Here is a 26,408-nt window from a genome sequence, read left to right as displayed (position 1 = left end):
AAAAAAGAAATAAAAACAGTATTGACTGATGCTCTAAAATCCTATTGTATTTTTGCAGTTGGATAAAACACACAGAGCTTGACACATTCCTGAAACTCTGACTCTGGTGAGAGTGTAACATAAATGGTAATATTAACATAATCATCTTGATCTTTCCCCTCAAGAATAACATAACTCTAACTGTTCCAAGATCACATGTCCTTTCTCCCCCTTTCAGCCTCATGAATAATTTGGCTCATCTTTCTCACTGACATAAACATAGAATCTTGCTGAAGGTCATGCAACATGCCCAGTATCTTTTCATTCAGTTGCAATTCAGCACTGTACCCTGTGCCCTGTGTATTATTTTACACTCATGGCTTACAGTTGTAGATTGTTTTCATGGTGGTGTAATGCCTGATAGTCAGTTCATGCAGTGAATGGTAAACACTGATGTTTCAAAAGCTAATTAGTGGTGAAGATTTGTTTTTTATTGCCCTATCTCTGTTTATTCAGCTGGAAAGCCATGGGCCATGCAAGGTCAGCAAAGGCGATTAGAGAAATGATCTTTGTTTTATACAACACAAAGTTGAATTAAATAAGATTATTTGGCAAGAAGAGAAAAGAATTAAAGAGTCTGATGCATCTGACATTATTAAGGTAACAATTCTTAGGCCTTTGGCTCATCCAGCATCCCCACTAATCCATTTGTCAACCAATATATCTGTCTAAAGACAAAAGCTCTCTCAGGTTTGACAGGGAACTGAAATTCTTCTATGTCTGGCTCAGTGACTTTATTTCTAGCCTTGAGCTTCATCTCATCAGTGTTCTCTGAAGCAATACCCTGTCTCCAGTTTTCAGTAGTTAGAAGGAAATGTACAGGAAATCATGAGGCAGGGAAGTGGATACAGAAAAAGAAAGGAACCAAAACTCTTTTATCTGTATGAAGCGTTGTCAGTTACCCTCAGCTTATACATGGAAAGTTTTGTGCTGGGGGGAGGGATGGGGATAGAGACGTTCTCACCAGACCTTCTTTTATTTCTTCACGTCCTAAAAATTTGGTACCTTTTTAACAGTGGTACCAAACCCTCTGAATTTTCCCTTCAGATCACAAGAGGTGTGGATTTCACCCTTTCCTCAGCTGCCAATAATTTATGCAGACATATCTGCCCTTGCCTTAGCACATCAGCACAGCTAGACTTTCTGCAGCACACACGACTGAAGAGCCTGAGCAACAACACTTTGAACACGGCTACAAGCACATGCAGAAACTACATGCTGACAGTTTCTTCTGTAAGAAGCTGTCTACACACATGCTGTACAACAGGGAGAGACCTTTCCATCAAGTTAATAGACTGCAAAGCCTCAAAAGGACAACCTCAAAAAGGAATTCAACCCCAATAAGCTGTTAATTTCAAGAAGAATCATGTATGCATTTACGTAAGATAACATTATAGTGACCACATAATCAGTGGGTTTGTTTCATTTACAGACTGTCTATGACACATTTCAGGAAAGAACTTCCCCCAGAAATGAGTGACAAAAGTGGATCACTGCAGAAAATGTCATCTTCAAACAAGCTGAGAATTTTTCCTCCTCTGGGAGGAGCAAAGAAGGGAGTCACAGTAAAGGTATAAAACAAGTTACTTTTGTAACCCCATGTCCTAAAAAATAAAGCATAAGGAATAAAATGCAATTGGTAATTCCTGTCCACTTGTAGAGGATAAAAAAAGGAACTACCCCAGAAAAATAACAAATCCAGAAATGCAGGAGAGAAATAGTTAGCACTACATGTTATTATGAGGTACAAATAAAACCACCAAAAGTTCATGAGCTTCATGCCTAATATTTTTTAATTTATTTTGAGTTGTTTCAAAAGGTAGGGAGGAGAAACAAGAACAAAATACAAGCCACAGTGCTCTGGGACACATCAGACTAAGATATTTCTGACAGGACTAATACAAAGCTAGGTACCAAAAGAAGGGTGTCTTTGCTGCAAAAATGTGTGCTGGTTAAAATAAATTAATAAATCAAGTGCTTTGAACTAGCACCCAAGCTGTCTTGTTCAAGTCAGGAATACCTATCCCCTCTTGTGACACCTCCTCCCACACCATTCTGGCATGTTTGGTGCAGGCCAGGAATTCCTAGGACCATATGATTTCTCTATCTCCATCCCAAGATCACTTTTAAGCCTTTCAGTTGTCCACATCTTTCCCAAAAAATGGGACGGTACTCAACAAAGAAAGCAATGCTGGTCTAGCTTGGAATTCCAGTCTTTCAGACGGGAATAATGATTCCCATCTTATTCCCATCTTATTCCCCCTTAGATTATTGTGACTAAAGTAACAATCCTGGGTAACAGATATAACTAAAACTAAAATGCTGTTAGTATTTCAGAAAACCATTTAAATTAGGTAAAGTAGCATGCTGAAGATATGTATCCTAATAAATAAAGTTATTCTTTTCTCATCAGTATTCATGCATGATCTAATTTTACTGGTTGTTAGAATTTTTTTAAAAGAAACAAAAGAGTAACATCACCATACTGAAACAAGATGTTTCTCATAATCATAATTTCCTTTTTACTTAATGAGAAATATGGCAAGCTAATTTCTAAATGGAATATCTCCTCATGTATTTATGTTGACTGGCTTATTAATACAGCTGGTTTGCTGAATACTATTTAAAAACTTCCCTTCTCTTTAGTTTCTCTGCTGGTACCTTTCATTGTGAGGCACACAAGCTTGTCTCAGCCATTCCAGTATGTCACTCCACCTACGGGATAGAGGGACTATAGCCACACAAAATGTACAATTCAGATTTTTAACTGCATGATTACAAGGCTTCCCTGATTACACTGTTCAGATAAAACTATTAGCAATACCAAAGTTCTGTTTGCTCTAAAAGGCTGCCTTTAATTAAATGATGTTACAGTCTTATAGAAATAGAATCTGGTCACTGTAGCACTAAGTCAGGGTTTATCTACAGCAGGTATTATTAAAAAAAAAACAAACAAATCAACATTGCAAATTTTATCATTTATGCATTCTCATGTAATAATATTAGAATAATATTATATAATTATTTAATCCCAGGTAAATTAGGGAGCTTTTTATTACTTAACCAGAGCTGGGACACGCATCCAGAAGACCTTTTATAGTTCCTGCTCAAATCAGTGGGCCAGTCCTCTGCATGCAGCTGGTGCAAGCACTGTTGGAAGGTGGGATGGAAAAATGCCTCACTAAGTCCTCACGCTCACCTGGCAGATGATAGCGATCTCCCAGGGAAGGGCATGGAGCAAGTAATGTGGTGGCTGGCTCCAGCAACACAGGCTTATGTTCTCTGAAACCTGAGGAGCCTGAAAGGATAGACCCTTTCAGAAGGAAAGATGTGTGACTTTTCCAAATACAAAAATTCAGCCTCGTATCACACATAGATCTGACAGGCATCCAGACAGTGGCAGAGTGTTACCTGACTTAAAGGAGTTTATAAGACTGAGCACACAACTATCTGACTTGCTCCATCAGTAACTGATAAATAAATTCTACTCAATTGTGTTCAAATTACCCAGTACTTCAAGACAAGAAGAAGGAAAACCAAGTTCATAATTAGTGTGGTCAAGCTAGCACAAATCACAAGTCAGTGGCCAACAAGGACCTATGACTTAAGCAGCTCCTCCCACCAAGTAAATGCTTTGGTGGAAGAGTTAGTAAGAAGCACACTCCTTGACTGATTGTCTCAGCTGCCAGGTTTGACAAAACCAAACACATCTTCCCCTTTGTCTTCAATTTTCTCCGTTCTGGAGACACTGAACACAAGAAGCCCTGGCTGTCAACAGCCTGATCTAACCTCAGCGCCTGCACCACTCCCACGCACGGAATGCATCCATGTTCAACCCCCGCACTTCCTACATGCAAGGTGGTGGGACCAGGAGCCCAGGCTCTTGACATAACTGGCCCAGCTCCCTGGATTGGGTCTGCCTTCCTCTTTATGAATTCTTTGTTGCTATTCCTCTTCAGTTTTCCCTGGTCAGACTAGAGATGTGCTTTGACATATACCACAGTGTACTTCACATACACCTTCCCCTGCAATAAAATGCAGTCCAGTTTCAGCAAATGCTCTCTCATCTGATTACTCTTCCATGAGCAGAAGAGCTTCAGCTACTGCTCCCTGGAAGCAATCAGAAGAGATTGTAGTAAGATCAAGGTCCAAGCCTGGCTACAAAAGTACTACAAACATTTGGAGATACAGACCTCCATGGTTTAACCCACTGGTCTTGCCACTCAGCTGAAGGTCGCCCTGCATGCTCCTCTTCTGATGCCACAAGGTCAGGGAAGAAGCACGGGAGAGTGGGACAGGACAGCATTGGCTCACACCAGATCCCTGCTAGGCTCCTGCCTGCAGCTGGCCACCTACATCGCTTGTTGGGCAGCTGCACAGCCTGGACAGAGAGCACCAACCAAATTCAAGCACTTTTGCTCAAGCTAAGACAGCTTTACCCTCTGCTGACAGATCATTTAGACATCTATAGTCAGGGTCAGCTTCCCACAGGCTGGGACTGCCTCAGATTGAGTTTAAACTGGAGCTGGGTGCTGCAATCCCGTTAGGAATAAAGCCCTTGGGTGAAAGCACGTGTGCCATTTCTCTGAAGCGCAGCATTTTGGTTCTCTAGATTCTCTAGGTGTGCTGGGGTGTTATCCCTTTCCTGCAGCACTTGCTCCCGCAAGCGTCTATGAGAAGGGATGCGATGACCGGCGGGGACTGCTCCGGACTGCCGGCTCCGCTCGGGCAGAGGGGGCTCGCACGCCCCGCACCCCCTGCCTTCCCCACTGCGGCCCCGCCGCCGCCGCTCGCTTTAGGCCTCCCTGCCTCGCCCGCGGCCGCCGCACGTCTCCGGCCCCGTGTCAACCCCGCGGCCGAGGGTTCTGCCGCCCCCCGTGTCCCCCGCGGGCCCCGGGGCCGCCCCCCGGCCCGGCTCTGAGCATGCTCAGTGTCGCCCTGACCTACTTTCCCCGCCGGAGCCGGCAGCGGCGGGAGCGCACGGCACGGGCACGGGCACGGGCACGGCACGGCACGGCACGGCACGGGCACGGCGCGGCACTGCGGCAGCGCCGCGCTCCGCCCGCCCCGGCCCCGGCCGCGGCCGCGGGCCCGGCCCCGGCATGGTGCTGCGCGGGGCGCGCTGAGGGGCGCGGCGGCGGCGGGCGCTGCCGCGGGGCGGCGGCAGCAGCGGCGGCAGCACAGCGGCACCGTCAGCGGCAGCGAGCGAGCGAGCGAGCGGGAGCAGCGGGCGGGCAGGTGAGCTGCGCGGGGGGCGCGGGCCGCAGTTCCACAGCGGGCGGGCGGCCGTCCCGGGAGGCGCTGCCCGCCGCCGCCTCCATCGCCCGCGCCGCCCGCACCTGCCGCGGCTGCCGGTTACCTGCGAGCTGGCCCCGGTGCCGCGGTGGCTGCGGAACTCCGCGGTGAGACCCGGGCGCGCTGTCCCGCCGGCGGCTGCGGGGGAGCCTGGAGGGCCGGAGCAGGGTCCGGTGGCCGTGCCGGGGGAGCGCTGCAGCATGGCCAGGCGGGCACGGCGCTTCTCCCGGGGCGGCTGTCGCTCGCTCGCGGCCAGCCCGGCGTGGAGCGCGGTATCTCCCCGCGCAACGGGAGCGCAGTAATGCTGTGTTCAGCATGAAAGTTTAGGAGATTATTTCAAATCAGCACCGAGTCTTGAAGGAAAGTGGGCTTCGTTAGGCAAAAAAAAAAAAAAAAAAAAAAAAAAAAAAAAAAAAAAAGCAAAAGCTAAAAGCTAATGAGCCCAAGGATTTACTGGAGCCTTCCAGCTCCTGCACGCAGGATGCTCGCTGCTGTCCCACCCTGTGAAGGGGAATGGGAGGTGACACCTCAGTGCAGAGACCTCTTCGGTGGAGCTGACTTCAAAGCGAGGTGAAGTTGTGTCACCTTAAATTTAAAATAAAGGATGCCTCCTGATATTTTGCTTTAATTACCCATTTACTTCACAAGCTAGCCTCATAAGATAGTCAATTTCATAAGTGGACTGAGTGAACTAGAATCCAGCACTTCAGAGTTGTTGCACAGAGTGGTCTTGAAATAATCTTTTGAATCCTGTTTCTTAACAGGGCCAATTCCAGCAGTATTGGACAAGGGAGCTTAAGAGAACACAGAGCGCTACTGAGCAGGCACTTTTCTAGTGCATTTGTCTGGAGAGTCTTGAAAGAGACTACACTTCCTAACAGCCCTCTTTCATTTGTTAAATTGAAGTATCTCAAATGGAGCTACCCTGATATCCCTGCTTGGGGAAATAAAAGCACCAACTGTGGCAAAATCCTAAATGCAACCTCATTTGGCATGTGTTTGTCTGAAGTGCTGTAAAATTATTTCAAAAGGAGGAACACAAAGGATTTAAGGAGAGGAGAAATGTAGCATTTTCATTTTTTAAGATATTATATTGTAAAAGAGTTCTTCTTTTCACTGCAGCAGGACAGACTATGGCAGATCTTTTTTCAGTGGAGATGATGTTTTGCATGGCAGGAATCCTTTGTCGGGCTTAGCATGTACAGTAGCAGCAGCACCACTGATATACTTGTGGTTGCTGTACTAGAAATCCTTTTTTATTAGAAATCTGTCTCATTCAGATTGCAGCATATCAACATCAGTTGATGCTGAGTGCAGCTTACACAGCTGAAGTGCACATTGTGCACCCATTTTTTTTCTGAAGAATTAGCAGTTTTCAGAGGCTTGGACAAACAGCACAACAACAACAAAAAAAATGTTTTGTGTCCACTGCATATTTCCTGTTCTGAAGGTTCATAAAGTTTAGAGATAAAATCAGTTACTCTTAAAACATTTAACACATGGTGGGAGTGTGGTAGTGAATTCTGAAATTATCTGTATTGTACAGCTCCAATTGTCTTCCTGCCCCGTCCCCTTTGCCTCCCTGCAGCTGGACAGGTCCTGCATGAATTTGGAGGAGGAGGATGGAGTTGGCACAGAACCTGGCTAAAGCACATTCATTCCTTTAAGCAGGGGAACAAAACCCAACCCAGCCAACAGAGAGTCACATTTGTGACAACAATGACAGGGGCTTCTGGTGAATGATTTAAATGGAAAAAACCCCAATCTCCATTTCAGCTCTTGTCTACAGAGTTTGAAATGTGGAGCTGGCATTTCTTTCATAATTTAAGCTTCTTGCCCAGTGTAAGGTACCAGTGAGATGTGAATGCAATTTACAACAGGGAAAGTGAGCTTGTCAGCAGCTAAAACAACTCGTACCAAGCTCTGCTAGCAAGGTCTTCTTTCTCTCCCAGCAAATTACACCTTTACTAAAAGTCTTTGCAGGCATGCCTGTGATCCTACTTTGAGATGTCCTGGATTGTAATAATATGTCACCAGAAGACTGGTGTAAGACCAAGGTCTTAAATACTTCATGAAATTTTTCATTCCTGCCATCCATTCATGCAAACTTGTGGGCTTTTGCAAATATCTCTCTGTATCCTTAATTTTGTTAAGTTTTCACAATTGGCATTTGACCGTGTCATTTTCTGCCCATATACAGACCCACCATAGAAACATCATTTCCAAGAGAATGGAGAGTAACTTTTCACCAGTTACTGTGATTGAAATCATCCATAGCAGCATTTTAGAGAATTATCAGAAATAACAACCTCTATACAGATGTGTATAAATTACTTTATTTTGGAAAAGGGCCACTGTATGTGTAGGAATTTCTTACTGCATTAAGAATAACTTACCTAGCCCAGACCTAATATTCAATTGACATGTGTCTGCCACACTGAGTTTTATTCCAAGAAAAGATTCTTGCTGATATTTTTAAGTCAAGCAGGGACCTGGGCACTGCAGCTGCATGTGTGTGTGTGTGTGTGTGTGTGTGTGTGTGTGTGTGTGTGTGTGTGTGTGTGTGGTACACACATAGTACTGGATGCTGAGAAAGTTATGTGCCTTTACTGTTACACTTTTCAATGTGGCATAGAGATAACCAGCACACAAGTCTGAAATTATAGAAGTTCTTTAGTAAGCTCTTGAGGGCCTTCAGCTAAATTATTGAATACACATGGCAATACACAATCATGCTTGGAGAGGGCTGAATTGATCATGTTTGGGTACAAGCAAGACTTAAGCTGCTGTGTGGTGCAGGGCAAACTTGTTTGAATCCATCTTCTGTCCCCTTTTTTAGTTGTGGAGGGAAGAGGCACAGACAACTTTAACCTGAAATAATCATTTTCAATTGCAATCAGTCATGAGCACTTATATTCCTTTAAAGTCTCTCTCTGACAAGGTTAATCCTGTCCTAATCATGGCATCTATTTGTAACCTCTTTGCCCTGTATTTGTAACCTCTTTGCCCAGCAACCAATAAACATGAAAGCCAGTCATTAAAAATTATATCCATCTTACAGTTCTATAGGGATAGGGAAGAACAGCCATACTCAAATCTGTTTTGTCCTATTCTTTTTTCTTTTATGTTCCAAATAATATGGAAGTCTTTTGTTAAGATAGCATAATATAAGCTATATCAGTACATTGAAAACATTCAGTTGGTAAAAATTTAGAGTTTAAATATAATTTTTAGCCTGCAATGTCCTTCATATCTTTGTTTAAGCAAAACTTAGTTTTTAGTTTTGTGTTATATTTTAATGTCCTACATCTGGAATTTTCCTTCTTCCTTTGGACAAAGAAAACCACTAGATGTACTTAAGGGATGGTTAGCTTTGACAAGCAGAGCCCAAAGGAGGAAGTGGAAGGAAGTGAGCTGGGCCACATTCTGCATTGCTATGTTCTTAGCAGAGTTTCATAAGCCTTGCCAAGAGCATATGAGATCTGTTGCATTTGTTGACTTTGGTTATTTAAACTGTTGGCAGAATAATGCTTACAGAGTGCAGGAATAAATAAAAGATACAAGATGTGTAAAGAAAATGAAAGATATGTCGAACTTGGTGAGGCCAGGCAGAACTCAGATGTACATGGAAGTACATGTACATCTGAGGGATTCTCTGTGCGTCTTCATTGTTCCTCCTTTCTCAACAGAGGGAGCCCTTAAGCATTGATGCATCTGCATTTCCTGCAACAGCAAAACAGCAGCAATGCTGAAAGTTTGCCAGGAGTTGAGCAAGGGACTCTTAAAGCCATACAATGTTTCTGGAATAAGAGCTTTGTATACAAAACTATATTGAAATGTGATTGTACAGCCTCCATATAAATACAAACACAGTGGAAATCTAGATAATCTATATAAACAAAGTTTTTATTTCTATGAATAAAATTCTTCAAAGCATTTGTGTCTAATAACACATAAGCTGAGCCTTGAAAAATCTCCACTATCCAGAGTGGGTGTTGAATTTGCTTTATGATCTGGGTAACCTACAACTCAGTAGGACATTTTCCTGACAGTACGTGCCTTGATGAAAAACAGCAAGCTTCTCCACTAAATATAGAGCATTGCTTTTGCTGCAGTCATTAAGATACCACATAGAAAGAAAACTCAGATTTCTCAGTGCATGTAAGAGTGCACATCTGAATTACAACTTTTTAATGAGAAGTTAACCATCCAAGCTGCCTGAGTGCTTCTGTTGCTTCAGTGTATTTTGCGAAAAGCTAATTTGATACAGCAGAGATGCTAGAATTACAGGAGCTGTGGCATCAAAAGGGGATTTTCCAGAGGTTTGGCATTCTTAAGGTACTTTTAGATATCCTCTCTAATAATTACCCACTGACAGCCTTCATTCTTCTTTAGGTTAATGGATTAGCATCTCTTGAACGTTCATTGACATCAGGAGAGTGCACATCAGACCATTCAAAGACTTGGTCAAATCAATGGGCCCATTCAAATTTTTAAAGTGAAGCACTAGGATGCCATGTGTTTGCTAGTTTTGCAATATTGAGGCATGAAGTAGTATAAAGAGAATAAAGAGAGACATGAAGTAGGTAAAGAGGAAAAGGAAAAATTTACGGTAAAAAAATTCTAAAACATTTACACACAGAAGAAGGCAAAATGAAAACTCTTCCATTGTACAGCTGCTGAATAGAAAGGCATATGCTTCTTTCCCTAAATGAAAAGTCTGGATATAACATTAATTTTCAGTTACACTTTATTGCTTGCTGCTGTCTTGCTGCAGTGTCTTGTTACACTATGGAACCCTGAAACTAAGACAATTGTATCCTTATGATGCTTCTTTCCTTTGTTACCCCCTACAGTGTTGTGTGTGTTCAGACCAAAATAATTTTAGAATACAAATACTGATAATGACTAAGTTTTGATCAGGTTCTGCCATTAATGGTAGAATAAGCCACAACTCTTTTTTTTTTTTTTTTTTTTTTTTGTTACTTATCATTTGTCACCTTACAAAACAGATTGAAAAATGTTTGTCTGTAAGAACTTACCAATACCTGCAAAACATACAAATAATTTATAGGCTTCTTTGTTATATTTTTTTTTTTTAGACAGTAGTGCTAGAAAAGGTCTCCAGGTTGCCATACTGACAGCCCTTCCTATTCACTGCCCAGAGTCATACACTCAGAGGATAACACATATACAGAACTTAAGTCCCCACATTGATCATAGGCTGTCATAATCTATGAATCTGTACTTGTAAATTATATACAGTCTCTCTTGAATCTTCATAGATTCCCAGCCCTGATTTTATTCTGTGTCAAGAAACCACCTTGAGGGAGATTATTCTCTTGCTCTCTTCTATCTTTGTGAGACCCTACCTCGAATATTGCATCTAGGTCTGAGGTCCTCAGCACAAGAAAGATGTAGACAGGTTGAAGCAAGTCCAGCAGAGGGTAATGAAGATGCTCAGAGTTCCCTTACCCTGTATAGGGTAAAGAGGAGATGTACTGTTCTTATCAGGTAAATACAATGCAGAAGGCCAAATACCTTTTTTTTCAGGCTGTAGTCAACACTCTCAGCCTGTCTTATCATTCTGAAATGCTGCTACTCAAAAAACTATGAAGGAGCTCAGGAAGACAATTTTCCAGCATCCCATATAGCAATTTTTAAGATAAGACATATTTTTTTCCCATTGTCTTCCCAGAGGCAATTCTTGTATTTGTGTTTCTGGAGCATTAGAGTTTCTTGAGGTTGGGGGGGCCGCCTCTGGGGCTCATCTGATTCAACAGCCTTTTTAAAGTAGAGTCAGTGTATACCAGCTCAGTCAAGTTTTGAACTTCTCAAAGGATGGGGATTCCATAGCCCATGTGGGCAGTGTATTGCAGGGCTTGACTGACCTCCTGCATAAATGTTTTTTTCATAATTTCTGTTGTTGCAGCATTTGTCCTATGTCTCATGTCCTTTCACAGTACATCTCTCAGAGGAGCCCATGTCTGTCTTGTCTATACCCTCCAACCCTCCATACCCTCCAGGCAGCAAGTGTGACACCAGGTGACTGAGCAGACATGGCCAGGGCTCAGCCCTGTGGAGAGGTTTCTTAAAGTTCCCAGGCAGCTGAAGAGACTAAATAAGCATATAGCTGGGGGCTGCTGCCCAGCTGGGAATCTAGATGTGCTGAAGGAACTCTTCATCTTACAAACACCACCAGCAGGTCACTTATTCAAAATAGCCAGGGAAACAGAAAGCCATGAAACTACAAAGGACTGAAATCCCCCACTCCAGGAGAATGAAGAGCAACTCTTCTGGAGCAAAGCATTAATAGTTTATCAACTGACAAATGAGTAGAAAAATAAGTCAGAAATTTTCTGCTAGTTGTAAATGAGTGACATTTCTTTTCCTCTGCATGTCTAGATCCTAATAATTAGATCTTTTCAGTAGGTGGTTCTCACTCATAAGCCTATGAACTGGCAGTGAGCTTCTCACCTGTGTGGCATAAGTTCCTTCATTTGCATTCCTGTTTCACTAACACCTGTTAACTTTTACTTTTGCCCACTCTTAAAAAACATTGCTAATGGAAACTAGGAAAAGTAGCAAGTAGTTTTTGAATAATAAAAAACTAGCCTTAATTTTGTTTTGTAGCATCAGCCTTTATACTTCTTTTAGAAAAAGGAAACCTAGAATGAAAATAATTTAATTTTCTTGGTTACTTGCAAGCCAAGGAGGATAGCATTGGGATGTTAAAGCTATAGGAGGAAAATTTATGCGTTATGGAGTAAGCTGGCTTCTTGTGCTTCACTTGTGAATTGAATAACCTCACAGTTAATAGGATTACACATTGTTTTAAGAATAAGAACAGGCCAGTTTTACAGATATGAGCAAGCCAGGAAAAGGTATGCATCACTGCCCTCCTTTTCTATTCTTTTGTGCTCTGACAATGTTGTTCTGCACAAATGCAGCACTTACAACCATGACCCCACACCCATAGTCATTTCCTTTGGTGGCAGTAGTATGGGAAGCAAACACATCTATGACATGAAAAAATAAATGGTCAGTCAGAACATGTCTCTGATTAATGTTCCTAGGTGTGGATGTCAGTCCTAGATGTGTCTTCTGTTTAGACTAATGCCTGATCTTGGACAGAGAAGTTGTAACTACAGCTTTTGTCTGCCTTTCACATTAATTAGGAGTATCATGCTGCAGCTCTGCTTTTTCTGGAGCATGTTCCAGGAGACTTCTCTGGATAGAAATGCATAGAGAGCATGCTGCTCTCTCTCATAGAGAGCTGGCTGTCATGTGTTCTCATTTGGCTCAAGTTTTTCCTTGGAAGTTAATTTCACAAGCAGTAAATCTGTTACTTTAATATTTTCAATTTACAGCATTTGGGTTGGGGAATTGAAAAACAGAACTATTTAATCTGTGGATCACTGGCAAGCATTGTTGAGTGGCTAATGTTGCTCCAGATACAATACAGCAGGAAAGTTTCCTATGTACATGTTCTAGGTGCTGGAGGAGAGTTTGGGGATTCCTTTCATTCCATCTTCAGAGGCCAGCCTGAATAGCTTAGAATAGCCAGGGGTGTTCTTTTTCCATTTCATGCATCACAAATTTAAAAGTAAAAAAAAAGAATTAAAGTCTATGTAACCACATTAATTATATTATATAGAGTTTTATTTTTTGTAAGTATTTTAGCGGTAGCTCATATGCTTTGGTGATTACATCCTTTCCATGACCAGAAATTAGCTCTTTGTTTATAGTGACCTTTTCATGGCAAAAATGCTCTGAGCCTCAATCTGTTCCTACAAAGCAAGACTTGGGATTGCAGATGTCCTCCCTCTTTAGAGTACTGGGTTACTCTCAGTCTCAAGGAGTTATTACAGGAATCTTTGTTTTAGTTTAGTCAATACAGCTTTCTCTGTCTTAGGTCAGATTAAAAGGTTACAGTTTTGGCTGCCTTTGTCAGGTTTATCACGGGTCACAGCTAATTGCTGCCTCTTGTGGCCAAGATCCTGGGCGACACTGTACCTACTTCTCCAGTACTCTGGATTCTCTTGCTGCTTTGCCAGATATCACTACCAGTCCTATTCTGGTCTCAGTCTTCTCCCCATTTAGTTGTGTGATTGAACCATAAGTCGTTACATCACTTATGTTTAGCAAAGTAGCTGTCTTCCAGATCTGTGTTCCCTGATATACTCAGGCTGCTCTTGCGCCTATGGCAAAGCAGGAGGACAGGAACTCTCAGCAAATCTTCCTTTGCATCAGCGTCTGGTGTGAGCACATTTTCTACCCTTTCAGTTCTCTCTCTGCTTCTTCCTGCTTTCATAATCTGACTCTAGCATTTTTGGTCATGCTCAGCAGGTTTGCAGAGGGTCCTGGACATTCAGGTCCCAGCATGGCCACCCTGTAACTTTCTTGCAGCAGCCGGGGCTAAGAAAACCTTCTTTGCTTTCTTCCATCTCTTTTTGTTTCCTTATAACCTTGGAGAGGATGCACACCAAAGGAAAGATTGCCTTCTGCTTCCTACTTGCCCTGGGAACATTTGTCTAAACTTGTATCTTAAAACACCATTCTTCAGAGAGATCTCTCCCTGTCTCCTCAAACATACTCAGGCACTTCCCTGAATGGCATATGAAAGCAGCAAGCTTCATTTCCAAACATTATGCTTTAAACCTACTGCCTGATTATTCCTCATATTAGCCACCAAACTGTAGTTATTTCAAATAGAAATTTATCTACAAAGGTATTTAGTATTTTCTTAATATTCTACATTCCAGGAACATACATGAGAGAGTACATTCCCAGGAGTAAGAAGAAGGAGTAGGTAAGAACCTTACACAGTAGATATAAATTATTCATCTCTGTTTCCTAAGATTTACTGCAGCTATTTATAGTTCCATTCTGGGCCAGAATGAGGGAGTCACTGATTACCTTCAGACAAGGAGTCAACCCCTTGGCCATACTGTGGACCAGTCACACTTGCCATCACTACACAAAGGTACTGTTTCTGCTTCCATATGCTCTGCATTCAAAACAAGTAAACATACAGAATAGGCAATGCCTTACTGCCCTCACACCTTCCAAACCTCCACTCACATCCCTGTGCTGTGCTGAATCAGTGGGCCATCAGCTTCCTAATACACTGCTCGTCCCTTCCTTACAGGTTTTCTGTTCAGCTACTGTGGAGATGCTATTTCATTTCCTTCTGGAATGCAAATTGCTCTCCACAATAAACACCTTTTTTTGATTGCTACTGATTTTTCTGCTGTAAAAATATATGCTAGATATTAATACAGTAAAAACAAGCCCCAGACAGCAATTGGAACACACAGCTTATTCCGTTTATATTATCTTTTGCCCATCCCATTGTCTTAATCCAGCCAGTCTCTGTTCCTGCTCCTTTGCCAGGAAGTGTGATATTTGCTTTTTTGTATGGCGCAATGCAGATCTGTGACACTGTACAGAAACATTTTATAGACTGAATATGTGTAATCATGAAGAATGTCAGTCTCCAAGGTTAATGGAGTAGTAGAAATGAGATGTAGTTACTGAAGTGAATAGGCAGAACTGAAGGCTTTTCCCCAAACTGCTGACTCAGACAGAGTGTACCTTCAAAAGCACAGACTCTACATGCTTTGCATAATTGGGAGTAGATTTCTGAAGTCATTGTTTATATAGCTTTATATGACAAATGTGATTTGCATATTAATTTAAAGTTATAAATTATTCTGTCTTGTCAAGAGAAATACTTCCATATTCAGTAATTATAAAAGCAGAAAAAACACAAGGACAGGCTTGAAGCTGGGACAGACCTCTATACCATGCCAGCAGTTTATCAAAAAAAACATAGGTTGTAATTTCTAGTAATGCTTCATCCTGTAAAATGGAAGAATTCATTTGCTTTTTTCAATAACACTATATCTATTTTTTTGAAAGCAAGTTCCTTGCTTTCCAGAGATGAGAGGAGCATAACAAAACTACCTAAATCAAGTATTACCAGTGCAAGATGGTAATGTTGCTTTATTTCCTTTTTGAATACAAAAGAAAATAAGGATGGGCATTTTTCATTTGTTTCTTTTTATTCCAGATTCCAGATAGATTCCTCTCTCTATCTAATAAATTTCAGTAAGTTTCAGTTATTTACCTTAGAAACACGTGAGTAAAACCAGTATAGTTGGATACTCTGTGATTTTAGCATGATTTGTGGCCTTTAGACTGTTAAGTGAAATTTTCCAAGGTGCTCATTTTGAGGCTAACACTGTGCCTTCAGTCAGTACTGAATGCCAATTGTGTTCAGTGGGAGCATAATGAGGCCAATAGAGAACACTTTTGTAACACCCCCCCCAACCCTGTCCAGAAACTGAAATCACTGCTTCAGAAAGGCCTCATTGTGGGTGATTAGTTGAAGGAAAATACTGAGGAAGAATGTGCAAAAAGTACACAGGCAAAATGCTTAATGCCACATAAGGGACAGAAAAGTCCTAATTTCATTTGAATCTGAAAGGAATGTTAACCATAATTATGCTACTAGCCAGTACTCTTCTTTTCAAATCTGCTCTATAAATAGCAACACTGAAATTATTTTATCAAGCATTAAATACCCTCTTTTAAGAATAATCTTCCATGCTATGTTATAGCTCAGACAGCAGTAGGTTAAGAAAAGTGAATGGTCTGAGATGTTTTGCTGTATGTGCTGCTGTGCTTGGGAAAAAATGTGTATATCAAAGATTCCAGCATTAGATCCAAAAACCCTTCCTGGAATTGCTCTTTCTTACACCATGTTTCACAGTTCATCTAAGACCATGCATGTGATAGAGTTGCAGCACCAAACTGGTAGTGGCAGCTTTTAATGTGCAGTACCTCCATTTTTTTCTGTTGATTTTGCAAATGGTTAAAAAAAAAAAGGAAAAAAATCTGTTGAACTTTTGGCACAAAACTGTAGCTGCTACTGTAGCTAAGCTACTGCTAAGTGTTTAGGTGATAAAAGCTTTCTCCTACGCCTGTCACTCTGAACAACACCATTGTCAGGAAAATGTATGCATCTTTTTCCAGTAAGGATAAGGACTGTGATAACATTAGCATTTAGACAAGACACTGCACTGATGATTGTGAAATGCATTAGTGGATGTGTCACTATTTTAAAAGAGCATATCTAATGGACTGTTTATATATGCCGTCTCACTATACTTACTTATTTATTTTGTAGGATATTTTAAGCATAAAATTGCACAGATCAAAGTAGAACTCTCCTGTGACCTGCTCACCTCAAGGACTCAACAGAATTAGTTCCCAGCCACTCGTGTACGCCACTGAAGGAAAATGGACATACTGAACAGCCGCCACTTTTTGTACTTTCTGCCTACCACACGCCTTGTCATCTTATTAGCAGCTTTGACCACTGCTGAGGATGTGAGTAACAGCACTTTCAACCGCACTGACACACACGCGGGGGCCGTGCCCGTGGTCATCTCCCGCATCGACCACATCATAGTCAAGGAGGGCAGTAGTGCCTTGATTGACTGCAATGTCCAAGGGAGTCCCAGCCCACATTACAGATGGTACAATTCCAATGGCCACCTGCTCCAAGAGGAGGAGAATAAAGGTAGGATCTTAGGAATAGCACTGATGTAGCCTGTTCAGAGACACTTCTGGACAGCAAGTTGACAAATAACCTGAATTTAATGGCCTGGCTGTGGTATTTTCCTGTGTGAAAATAAAAGAAAGCTTGGTGGCAGTTACAAATTTTTTATGCACACCTTGGAAGCAAACAGTAACTTTTTATGTGTTATTTATAGCAACACATAGCAAGAAGCTGAAGCAATTAACAGAAGTTGTAGACAGTCCTCTTTTCATTGGAAGACTTCATGTTTGTTCTGTTTCTCGTTCTGTCCTCCTTTGTTCTTCTCTGGCACCAAAAAAAGATAAAAAAGCTGTTTCCCAACTCAAAGGAGGATTCTCATGACATATGAGAATAGTTTGTTGGCGTGAACTCAACACAGCTAGCTCCCTGGTATGCCTGCTGTCTAAATGTGCAGTGCCATGGTAGTGTGAGAAACAGGAGATGCCCTGAACAACCAACTGCAAAACCTATATAGGGCAGCAGTCAGGACAGAAGGACAAATTTGAGCCTTCCCAGCTTTAGTTAAGACTCTTCAGTGGCATTTGCCAGAGACCATAATTACACATGAGCTAATTTTCCTTAAAGGGAAGGTTTTAGTGATAATTCTAGTTATACTTCTAGTTATGCTTCTAGTATTTGAGGGAAGCGTGGGTATATGGAAGGTGTTTTTCTCATGTAATTCTTCCATAGTGACTGCTTTGTTCACAGCATGATGAAATAAACTCTTAGTTGTAAGATAGTGTGCCTAACTGATGGCTGACCTGACAGCGAACTCTGCTGTGACAGGAGTAACAATTGACCCAGCTTGATGTGAAAGAGCAATGTGTATCTGTAAAAGCTTACTGGATAACTGGATATGTTTTACAGTACAGCATGTTATAATTTTCTGAGTTAAGCTAGAGAAAGGAATTACTTGAGCTGGTAAGCAGATTTTCAAACATGATTTGTGTGGTTGTGGCAACATTCAGTGATTAGTGTGCTGGAGTGTTTTGCTTAGGTTCACTAATCGAAAATTTCCCCTCTAGTAAGGCATCTAAATTTAGGTCTTTGTGTAGTCAGCTGAGAGAGGTAGCTAAACCAAACATTTAGGTAGATGAGCAAAAACTTTGACCAAATCAGTAAAAAGTGCAGATGTAGTATTAACACAACATCACTTTAACTTAGAATTTCAACAGTGAAATACCTCCTCTAGGAGACTGTCTTTCTGTAAGAAATGTTTCCTAGCTTGAGACCTTTCTTTGTGGTGTTAAGTATGGCGTTGAATTGTTATCAAAACCCAGCAATGATACCTTTTTGAATCATTGTTTTCTTTTGTGGGTCAATATGTCTGTCAGGATCCACTGACATAGACCCAGTCACTGAGTTCAATGCCATTATGTCATTTATAACAGCTGGAGCCAGGATACATCACAAGGCATCTTGTTATTTCACAATTAATTGAAACCTACTTTGCAAAAAGGACCAGCATTCAAATTCAAAGAAATACTGAGCAGTGAATACTCAGTGAATACTGAGCAGTGAGTATTCACTGCTCAGCACTTTTTGTTATGCTGGAGTTGGAGGAAGAAGTGTCATCTGTTACAGATTCTAATTAATATTTCCTCTGTAAAGGAAATATTTACTAGCTGAAATTTAGCAGATGGGGGTAATTTTTTAATGTATTTTTTATGCTGATTTTATTTATTCTGTATTTTTTAATTTCAGGCAAAATGATTCAGCTGTTTTCAAGAAATATGCTAGGGTAAAAAAAATATTATTTCATTTAAGTTAAAACTTCTAAGTAAGAGGATAAAAAGACATAATTAAGAGCCCTCTGTACACATGAATGGAGGCAGGGATCTTTTGGGAATACTTTATACGTAGGCTTCTACTGGAGATAATGGGAAACAATTTGGGTAAGCCATGTTTAACTAGAAAAACCTTAAGGAACTAAAAATCTTAATTCATTACCAATTAATTAAGTGGCAAATACAGTAACTGGGTTAATCTTGAATCACTTTAGTAGTGATAGGAGTGATGGGTAATTTGAAACATGTTGTTTCAAATGCAGTTTTGTACTTAAACTGTTCTACTCTGCCAGTTTCAAAGAATATCAAGTGCGCATGTATATGAAATGTATATGTCCATGCAGCAGACCAAGTTATCAATTACATTACATTGATAGAAATTACTTTTAAAGGTAAAAGAAGTTCTGTCGTGGTGTGTAGAGGTTCTTACCAACAAACAAGGCATTCCCTATCATGGCTCTTCTCCTTTCCATCTATTTTACTCCTCCTATCCTACTTCCCACTCTTTAAAATTATACTTCAAAATCAGTTTCTCAACACCTCAGTGTAGTGTATGATGTCTAACGTGTTAGGGGTTTTAAAGTTTACATTAACAGAATTATATGAGATACTGTAGCAAAACGCCGAAATAACCCAATTATAAGTAAATGCATTTTCAGGGAACAAAACAAGGAGGGTTTAAGTAGGTTTTTCTGCCTCACAATCCCGTTGATCTTTCTTGAAGGATCCAACTCCTTCAATTGACTTCTTTGAGGAAGTGTGACCTGTGTTTGGGAGACTCTCTGGAGTAGTCCTATCTTTGTGTCTATCTTTGTAGCTTAACTGACCACAAGATTGAGATAGATGGGATGCATATTACATTTTCTATGAGACCCTTTTAGGGCATGCTCTGACTATTGAAAGTTGATGTAAGGGATTTGACAGTAGTAGTAACACAGGCCTTTATGAAGGTAAATTGTTTGTCTTCTTGTGAACATGATTTCCTTCTTCCAAAACCTGAAGCCTGATAAAGCCGATATTTAAGACTATGCTGATCATGTGACTTCTAAATACTTCTAAGTTACTCTGTTTCCTCTCCAACAGGAAAATGGTGGTTTCTTGACAATGGGCTACTAAACATTACCCGTGTGTCATTTGAAGACAGAGGTAAATACACGTGTGTCGCATCTAATACGTATGGCAGCGTTAACAACACTGTGACGCTGAGGGTTGTTTTTACCTCTGGAGATATGGGAATCTATTACATGATTGTCTGCCTTGTCGCTTTTACCATTGTTATGATACTGAACATTACTCGGTTATGTATGATGAGCAGTCATCTGAAGAAAACTGAGAAAGCAATCAATGAATTCTTCAGAACAGAAGGGGCAGAGAAACTTCAGAAGGCCTTTGAGATTGCAAAGCGTATCCCAATTATCACGTCAGCCAAAACGCTTGAGCTTGCCAAAGTAACCCAGTTCAAGACCATGGAATTTGCCCGCTATATTGAAGAGCTTGCTCGGAGCGTACCTTTGCCACCTCTCATCATGAACTGCAGGACTATAATGGAAGAAATTATGGAGGTTGTCGGTCTGGAGGAACAAGGACAGAATTTTGTACGGCAGGCAGCAGAAGGCCAGGAGACCACTGAAACAGATGAGCTTTATATGATCCCAAATGCTCTGACGCGCAGTGAATCTCCCACAGGTGACTCGGACGCATCGTCACTGCATGAGCCACCTCAACAGATTGCAATAAAAGTGTCAGTTCACCCATTGTCCAAAAAAGACTGTATGGATGGTCAGTCACAGGAAAGCATGCAGTTGGACACCAAGGAAGAAGACACTCCTCAAACACCAGCACTTCCTGTGGAGCCCCCTCCTGAGCCTTCTGCTGAACACAGTTCTGATGACACAGCGTTGGCAAATGACAAAAATACATGTGTTATATATGAAAGCCATGTATGATAGTTACTCCTGAATCTATGCATAGCAGGAAAATCAGGTGGAGCTCTTTTAAAAATACATATTGTACTTGCCGCTAAGCCTTACCTGGAGACTATCATAGCAAAAGCATGTAAGTGGATTATTTGACACTTTCTTCTCAGTTTCAGTTTAGTTTACCATGATGTATGGCAGAGTAATTGCTATTACATTAATATTAATTGCTCTTTTTGATTAGGAGTATTTCCAAGAAACATTTACCTCATCATTTTCTAGGATGGAGTCACCAGTAGTGGCTCCTGGAAGTCAATGGTAGTCTTTGGTGTAGGACACTTGAACCTACTAAACATAAAACTGGTTTCCATTTTCCTCCTTCACTCTCATTATTTCAATCTATTGCATTTTTGCAAATATTAACTTGTGAATTTGAAATATTGCCCAAGAGGCAGCACTCCAGTAGCCAAATAAAATCCTAATAGATCCCATTTACAAAGCCTGTTTGCTCAGCTGCATTGTGATTTAGAGGGCTATTAAAGAAAGTTAAAATGTTTCCATTTCATTTGAGACCACACTGCTTAGCCACATGGGAAATATTTTTCCCTTTTTCATGGAATGGAGATGCCAACAATAATTTGTTTTGCATGAAGAAACAACTTTGAGGTGTATATTACAGATGGGAAAGCCATCAGAAAGTTGCAGTTCAATGGCTCTACAGGGATTTTTTGCATACATTTGAGCAGTTTCTATGTTGCCGGAAGTTTATACAGCAAACAGCTGCAAATATGCAAGCTGTCTTGTTTTGAAGTAATGTGAAAGCAGTAACTATGTACTACCGTACCAGAAGATATGCAGGTTCCATAACAGTCCTGGAAATGCCAGTAGTCAGTTGATAACAAGGCTGAAATAGCAAAGTACCCTTTTATTTAGCTTCTTAATTTTGGTACTCTGAAGATCAATTCTGAATTCATATATAAGCATCAGTTTGAGAGTTGTATCCAAACTGAAAAAAAGATATAATCAAGTGTCCTATAAAATTACAAAGACAGTCATGCAAACTGTTAAATGTGATATAATTGCATTGAGATTTTGGGAACCTCCTACATGTAGGATGTTCACTGCCTGAGTATACGTGACTCTACCCCAGTAAAGCTTTAGTGATCGTAGCAAATGTGGTGTTAAAAAGGATCAACATCTCTGCCAGGAAATGCCAGGAGAGGGAGGGAAGTAATAATTTCTCTTGCAGATAGACAATAAAAAGTACCTTCTCTGCAGTGAGTTTGGAAAGAAATCACTTACAAGGAGTTTGTGTTGGGTTAATAGCATATTACTTAATTACCTGACACATTTAGTTTGACACTAATGAACAAACTATCACCTTATAGTGTTTAAAAAGGATTGTATAAATATAGATACTTAAAATAAATCTGGAGTCAGGTATACTGTAGAAAAAAGTCTCTTAGGTCTAAAAGGAGATGATGCATGGATGGCTCTCTGGACATTTTAACAAAGCAGCCACATCTCCATAGGGTGTCTATTGGAGGCAATCAGTTATATTAACTGCACAGCTAATCAAGATCAAAGTCAGTGTTGCAGGTACATAAAAAAACCCTTGATAATGAACTGAGGTCTTGTGTCAGCTTCCTTATGTTAAACTGCAGAGCCTCACCAGCAGTGCAATACAGGAATACCCCATGACTTACATAGGTGATGCAGAGATGGCTCCATATTTATCTTTCTGTGGTTATAAAAAAAAAATACATGTTTAATAATTGACTTCAGATTTTACAACCAATTTGTAAGAAATGTCAGCATTCAGATGTCTCATTTTTTTGTGCTTACCACAGTGGCAGGTTTCTACACAAAATGCATTTGCACAAGCCCAAAAGGAAACATGCAAGGGCAAAGTCCTCTTAGGAATGTGACTGGAAATATTTGAGTTCCAGCGAAGCAATATAAATGTAAGACAGAAGTTAGTTTAAAAGAATACCATAAAGAACCTCACTTCTGACCAGTGTGATTGACAGCAGTATGATGCAAACTGTTAATATCTTGTCTGAATCCAAAGGACATTTCTGTTTAGTGTTCACATCAGTTTTTCAAGTTACTTGATTTGCTTCTGAAATGAAAAAGGACAAGGGCAGAAACAAAAGCAGGAACTTGCACCAAACTCCTTTAATTCACCTTAACCTCCTGAGGAGAGGTACACTGATGTTTCTGCCTGTCCAGCATTTACAAACAATGCCCAAGCATTTTAAAATTACCTACCTGGTGCCCAACTAAGATTGCACAGATAAGCAAGGATGTTCTCCTTGAAAGCATAAAAATAACTTTTAAATTACACCTTTTTTTAAGTTATAAAAATATTTATTACAGTATTTTAATTTTAATCTTTTTAGATTATGAAGTTTTTACAGTAGAGATCAGACCCCTTCATGTCTTTCTATAGTGTTCTGACCCTGACTGGTTCTTTCAGGCTGTCCTCCAGCCTCCTTATTATTTATTTATTGAGAAACATTTGAGAGCAAATAATCCCCATGGATTTCTTCAGTATCACTGTGTAAACTTCCTTGAAGATACAAATGGTGTTTTTCCCCAGAGGCTGCCCACAAAGGGCACGTTTGAAGTACACACAAACGCACATTGCAAACCACATATAAGCAACCGGTACTTGGATCAGATACATGCAATACATGGAGGGCTGGATTCCTGCTGTTGCAAGGTCAGAGGGAACCCTGGATTTTCTAGAGCTGGAGTCACTCAGAGATGAGAGTTCACTCATGAGATGAGGAAGGACTGCTCCAGCCAGTCTGGACATTTAGCTTTGTGTTATTATCAGAATAAAAACTAAACAGCGCTGTAGCTGAAGAAAATACAGATTTTATACACAACCGATGGTTTATGTGGGTTTTTGGTGGTTTTGTATCTGCTGCTCAGTGTCTTATGCACCCATTATATGACACTCCTAAGCCTAAAGCTTTTTATATGCTTTCAGGAACTTCCTTTGTGGAAGACAGATGGGAAGCAAGACCCAAACCTGTCTTTCCTGTTCCAAGCTTTCCAGCTGTGCTATTATAAAGTATGCAATTGTGTTATGCAGTATTTCTTAGCAAATGGCTATTTTATGATCCAGAAACACAATTAGCAAACATTAAATTAATAATGGCTATAAGAAAATATTAATGTTTGCATTGTTATATATTTTCATGCACCTTTAGCACTTCAGGGGCATTAATCTGTTCCCATCATTGGACTATGCACACTTTTTGTTACATTTTTCTATTTATTGTTCCACCAAACACTAATGGTTCTTAAAACTCACAATCTGGAAAATCCAGTCCAACTGAAATTGCATTCTAAAAGCAAAGGAACACCAAGCCAGGTTTAATAAGGAAAAGAGATTTGCACAATTATATTTACACCATTTTCAAACAGTTTTGCCAAACTTCATGAAAGATGACTAGATTTCTGCAGCAGAAAAAATCAGTGTTGGATTTGAATTTCACACTTACTATTCTTTTTTCGGTAAATGTAAGACCATACTAATCAGACCACTTAACCATAGCATTCACTATCTATTTTCTCTGCATTTTCTTTTTGAGCAGCGTTTGTTTCCTGCTGATCCTTTTTTTTGTTCTCTGATTCAAGCATGTTTGTGATGAAACCTATCCTTCAGGGGTTTTTTTGTCTGTCATATAAAAAATTTAAAAGAACCCATAGACCAGCATTTTGTGCAGGTTTGTTGATACTTGGTAAGGCACAGAAGTACACTCCTGTGCTTAAAAGTTACTGTATAATCATAAGATTTGCAAAATGGCATATACAGGCAGAGGTTGATTTTTTTTAAATCAGTGCCTGTTTTATTCTAATGTAGATATTATGTCAGTTCCTTGATTTGCAGTTATCTTTTGACAAAAGTACTGTAACATATAACCAGGGCTTTCTGACTTTCAGTTTGGTCAGATTAACTAATTCTAGAAAGTGTTAACAGTGTCAGATTTTCAAAGTTCTCATGGGATATCTTGGCAGCATGCTATTTTAAAAGTTGGCCTCTTAAGTATGCCATATTTAGTGGGACAACTGAAAGCTTCTTAGATGCAAAGGAAATGCTTGCACTAAAGTCTTGTAAGTTATATTTCATTTATTATGAAATCCTTTTTGATTTTAGAAGAAATGTAAGACAAATATGAATGTGTTCTTTTGAGAAGCAGTTGCTGTATTTTGATTTAAATAACTGTTATGATTTTATAGCTCACGGCCGTAAACCACAAAGAGAAAAGTTCATGCTGAAGTGGCAAAATGAAATGTGATGTAGCTTGTACATTGATCATTGTTTCAATAAAGAATTTGCACAGAGTATGCTGAGTTTGTACACATTCAACAAGATATTTACAGTGCCACAACACCACTTTCCCACAGAAATGGATCCTTAATGGCATACATCCTGCACTAATTTTTGGAATAATCAGTTCAAATCTTTTCTATGTCCATTTTATGTCCCTGTCTTATCTTCCTATACTTTCCTCTGTCCCCAGCAGCTCTGCTGTGCCACTTCTCAAATAGGAACAGAATGAAGTTAGTTGTCAGGGCAAGTGTTTCTGCACCCCAGGCACCTCTGTTCCAAACTGACCTTTTATAAGTCCCCAAATGGATTTTTTTTCCCCAGCTGTACCAAGCTCTAATGCTGTGTACTATATTTAGCTCTCTGGCTCCCAGGCCCAAACTGAGTCATTTTACTCTTCCAGTAAAGACTGACTTGTGAGTCTGTGGTATCATATGTAAGTCTGTAAACTGGGCAAAGGCAGTAATATAAACTGAAGTTAAGTGACCAATTTCTTATTCAAGATCATAATGTATGGCAGCAAATTATAAATGTGCAGACTAAGAACTCTTAAGTTATGTTATGAGAAGCTATTTCACACCACAAGATGAGGCAAAAATGAGAACAGAAAATCCAGCCTTGCATAGCATAAAGAATACATGTAAAACCTTGCTTATGATTGAGTAGAAATTCAGCATCACTAACAAATAATTTTGCCATTCTATGGCCAGTTTCTATTTTGAGAACAGATTCCTGTTACATCTACTCTAACCAGAATCTTTCCTATGTGGCTAAGGACCTTAATAGTACCAGAGTTATCTAAAAAAAGAGCCTTCTGTCCCTCATCTGCCATTTAAAAAAGAATTTTCAGGACTATTTAGCTATGTATCAAATGCTACTCACAGACTACCACCCTGTCCTCTTGTGTAGCCACGGAGTTTGAGACCTCATGTTGAAGATGCAGAAGCTGAACCTTCTGAAATATACTTGCCTTCTTTTGTACAGGTTTTGATTTTACCACACAATTCGCCATTTGTATTTATTAACAATTCAGGTCCAGTCATTCTCAATTGGTAAATAACAGAGAAGAAGTGAAATAAATGCCAGAAATACTTCCTTCTTTCTGAAGCCTCTTACTGCTTCTGCCTCAAGATTAGCCCTGACTAACAGACAGCTCCTGAGTTGTTTAGGTATTGTTTAACTCCTTCCTACTGGTGAACACTACCTTAGTGAGAAAACAGAATTAGAAAAAAAAAAAAAAAAAAAAAAACCAAAAACCAGCCAGAAAAAGAAGCTCCCTTCTAAGGAGACATACACATATCTTGCCTATTTAAAATGCTTTTTTATCCTTCTCTCTAATATGTGCAGAGTAAGCAGCCTCAGAAAAAGGCAGTAAAAAATAGAGAAAAATTTAAGAAGATTAAGATGGAATATTTTTT

The 26,408-nt window shown here is 40.2% G+C and overlaps 1 protein-coding gene across 3 annotated transcripts; it reads left to right on the top strand.

Annotated features, from left to right (window-relative positions):
* Window positions 1-5,125: 5,125 nt before the first annotated feature.
* MFAP3L (microfibril associated protein 3 like) lies at window positions 5,126-25,005 on the top strand. 3 transcript variants are annotated; one of them, XM_050973985.1, is made up of 5 exons: window positions 5,134-5,277; window positions 14,100-14,146; window positions 14,217-14,320; window positions 16,529-16,924; window positions 19,813-25,005. In XM_050973985.1, exons 4-5 carry the CDS (start codon window positions 16,642-16,644, stop codon window positions 20,673-20,675), a joined length of 1,146 nt encoding a protein of 381 aa, XP_050829942.1. In that variant the 5' UTR covers window positions 5,134-5,277; window positions 14,100-14,146; window positions 14,217-14,320; window positions 16,529-16,641; the 3' UTR covers window positions 20,676-25,005. The 3 variants fall into 3 exon arrangements, with proteins under 3 accessions (XP_030095203.1, XP_050829942.1, XP_030095202.1); XM_030239342.2 differs by lacking the exon at window positions 14,217-14,320; XM_030239343.2 differs by lacking the exons at window positions 14,100-14,146; window positions 14,217-14,320 and having other exon boundaries at window positions 5,126-5,277.
* Window positions 25,006-26,408: the final 1,403 nt, after the last annotated feature.

This window comes from Serinus canaria, chromosome 4 (genome assembly GCF_022539315.1).
Source record: "Serinus canaria isolate serCan28SL12 chromosome 4, serCan2020, whole genome shotgun sequence".
NCBI lineage: Eukaryota > Metazoa > Chordata > Aves > Passeriformes > Fringillidae > Serinus > Serinus canaria.
The sequence above is the reverse complement of the archived record's forward strand: the minus strand, read 5'-3'. Positions and strand labels throughout refer to the sequence as shown.